General features: G+C 58.6%; 1 protein-coding gene across 1 annotated transcript; it reads right to left on the reverse strand.

Annotated features, from left to right (window-relative positions):
• Positions 1–972: 972 nt before the first annotated feature.
• EMH_0037780 (uncharacterized protein) lies at positions 973–2861 on the reverse strand (the record flags this gene model as incomplete). Its single annotated transcript, XM_013495214.1, is given in 3 exon segments — positions 973–2082; positions 2086–2188; positions 2323–2861. Coding segments are annotated over 3 exon segments (1752 nt in total).
• Between the last annotated feature and the right edge of the window lie 306 nt (positions 2862–3167).

Genomic DNA, 3167 nt, shown 5'->3' on the forward strand with positions numbered 1-3167 from the left:
CAGTCCCCCCTGCTGCTTTCAGCGAAATGCTGAAGGCTGCATCGAGGTGTCTGTACAGCCCGTTGTGCGAACACGAAAGGGGCTGTTCTAGAGCATCTGCTGCTGCTGCTGCTGCTGCTGCTGCTGCAGTAGCAGCAGCAGCAACAGCAGCAGCAGCAGCAGCAGCAGGTACACCAGCAACTAATAGAAGCAGCTGGCGCTGATGTTGGTTTCCCCAACAGGGTTCAAAGGCGGGACAAGTTCCTGCTGCTGCTGCTGCTGCTGCTGCTGCTGCTGCTGCTGTTGCTGCTGCTGCTGCTGCCACCGGCAGCAGCAGCAGCACCAAGACACCGCGGAAGTGTCTGCACTTCTCGTCGCTGTTGAGAACAGCACAAACCCTTCTAAGAGCAGCAGCGCTGCTGCTGCTGCTGCTTCTGTTGCTGCTGCTGCTGCTGCTGCTGCTGCTGCTGTTGCTGCTGCTGCTGCTATTGGCTGCTGCTGCAATTGCTGCTGCTGCTGCTCTCCTGCTGCGGCTTCAGTGCTGCCTGAAGCTATAAACTGTCCTATGCATTCAAATGACTAGTAATGATTGCTGCAGTAGCTGCTGCTGCTGCTGCTGCAAAGAAGACACCTCAAATCTTGCCAAAGCCAACGAAGAGGACATGCAGCAACTTTCCTGTGCTGCTGCAGCAGCATCTACAGCTGCTGCTGCTGCTGCTGCTGCTGCTGCTGCTGCTGCTTGAAATATGCAGCAGCAATAAGGGGACAAATAATCCAAAACAATAAAAGAATCCAAAAGACTGGCTGCTGCTGCTGCTGCTGCTGCTGCTGCTTGCTGCTGCTGCTGCTGCTGCTGCTGCTGCGGCCAGAAGAATGGCCAAGGTAACAACTCTGGCTGCCGTTGCTGCTGCTGCTGCTGCTGCTGCTGCTGGCTGCCGCTGCAGCATCAGCAGCAGCAGCAGCAGCAGCAGCAGCAGCACGGGAGAAACACCATCATGCTGGGATGCGGTGCTTTTTATTTCTGCTTGCGAGGAGAGCAGCAGCAGAGTCAGAAGACAAGCCCTGTAGTTCTTGATGCATGTCTTCATCTTCTTCAGTTTGCTGCTGCTGCTGCTGCTGCTGCTGCCGCTGCTGCTGCTGCTGCTGGCGGCCCTGGTGCTCCTGCAAGAACTGCTGCTGCACCTCACGCAGCTGCTGCACTGCCTCACGTAGGCGCGCAGTATCTTCATCTTGTGGCTGCTGCTGCTGCTGCTGCTGCTGCTGCTGAGCTCCAGCAGCAGCACTTGCTGCTGCTGCTGCTGCTGCTGCTGCTGGGTCTGGCTGCCCAGGAGACACCGCGCCGAGGGACTGCAGCAGCTCCTGAAGACAAGGAAGCAACGAAGGAGAAGCAGCATCTTGCTGCTGCTGCTGCTGCTGCTGCTGCTGCTGTCTCGCGTCGTCCGCACGTGTGCTGCTGCTGCCTTCATCTTGGCCTTGCAGCTGCTGCAGCAGCTGCTGCAGCCGCTGCTGCACCTGCTGCTGCAGCTCTAATGGAGAACACAAGCCAGAGGAATCAGCAGCAGCTGCTGCTTGCTGCTGCAGCGACAGCTCGCGGCTGCGGCATATATCTTGCTGCTGCCCTGCTGCAACAGTTGCTCTTCTCTTAGTGTTGTTGCTGCTGTTGCCGTTGCTGCTGCTGCCGTTGCTGCTGCCGTTGCTGCTGCTGCTGCTGCTGCTGCTGCTGCTGCTGCCATTCTTCCCCTGAGCCCCAAGAGAAGCCAGCAAGGATGCTACAGCAGTGAAGGGCGACTCATTGCTTGTTTGCTGCAGCAGGGGAGCATCTGCTGCTGCTGTTGCTGCTGCTGCAGTCTGCTGCCTGCCTAGAGCAGCAGCAGCAGCAGCAGCAGCAGCAGCAGCAGCAGAGCCATCGCTACCCACTGTGCTGCAGCAACGCTTTCTAAAGCCGCTGGGAGATGTATAGCCAGTGCGTGACCCCCCTCTGCCTCTGCTGGGCCCGTCTAGCAGCAACTGCTGCTGCTGCTGCTGCTGCTGCTGCTGCTGCTGCTGCAGCTGAGGGTCTTGCTCCTCCTGCTGCCTTTCTAGCTTGCAGACAGAGGCACCGCACGNTGCTGCTGCTGCAGCTGAGGGTCTTGCTCCTCCTGCTGCCTTTCTAGCTTGCAGACAGAGGCACCGCACGGCTCCCCTCCAGGCGTGTTGCTGCAGCAGCAACCTGAGCTGCTGCTGCAGCAGCCTGAGCTGCTGCTGTTGCCCCCTGGTGTGCTGCTGCTGCTGGGTGTAGGGACGGTGCTGCTGCTGCCGTCCGCGATGCAGCCAGCAGCAGCAAGAAGAAAGGTAGTAGCAAACTGCTGCTGATGCAGCTGCTGCAGCTGCTGCAGCTGCTGCAGCCGCTGCAGCTGCTCCAGCTGCAGCGCGTACCCTGCTGTCTCTGCCTGTGACATTAGACTATCACCAGGGCGTTGCCGCTGCTGCTGCTGCTGCTGCTGTGCTGTTGCTGCTGCTGTAGCTGAGGAATGCATCTGCAGCAGCAGCAGCTGCTGCATGACTTGCTGCTGCGCTAGCATCACTGCAGCAGCAGCAGCAGCAGAGTGAAACAGAGACATCCCCTTCTTTAGGTTGTCTTCAGGCCGCAGCAGCTCCTCCTCAACAGCAGCAGCAGAAAGAAGGGGTGGCAGTGGTGCTGCAGTTGCTGCTGCTGCTGCTGTTGCTGCTAGGAGTCCTGTTGGTGTGGTTGCTGTTACTCCATTTGTTTGTGCTGCAGTTGCATTTGTACATCCTTTGCTGTTTCCATTCGTTCCTGCTGCTGCTGCTGTTGCAGCAGCAGCAGCAGCAGCAGCAGCAGCTTCCTGCTGCTGCCGCTGGCTCCGCAGCAAATCCAGCTCCATGTCTTTCCTCGCCTGCAGCGCTTTCTCTCTCGCCCGCTCGAAGCCGTACAGCTTAGAAGAGAAATACTTCTTCAGTATCTTGCCCCCTGCAGCAGCAGCAGCAGCAGCAGCAGCAGCAGCGGCAGCAGCGGGGACAGCAGCAGCAGAAGTTGCAGGAGATGTTGTAAGGATAGAGGGAGAATACAGGTGGTAGCAGCAGCAGCAACAGCAGCAGCAGCAGCAGCAACAGCAGCACACACAATGCATCACCCCTGTGTAAGGGAGAGATAAGGTTTATCTAGCAGCAGCAGCAACAGCAGCAGCAGC

This window comes from Eimeria mitis, genomic scaffold, assembly GCF_000499745.2.
Source record: "Eimeria mitis Houghton genomic scaffold, Emh_scaff1472, whole genome shotgun sequence".
NCBI lineage: Eukaryota > Apicomplexa > Conoidasida > Eucoccidiorida > Eimeriidae > Eimeria > Eimeria mitis.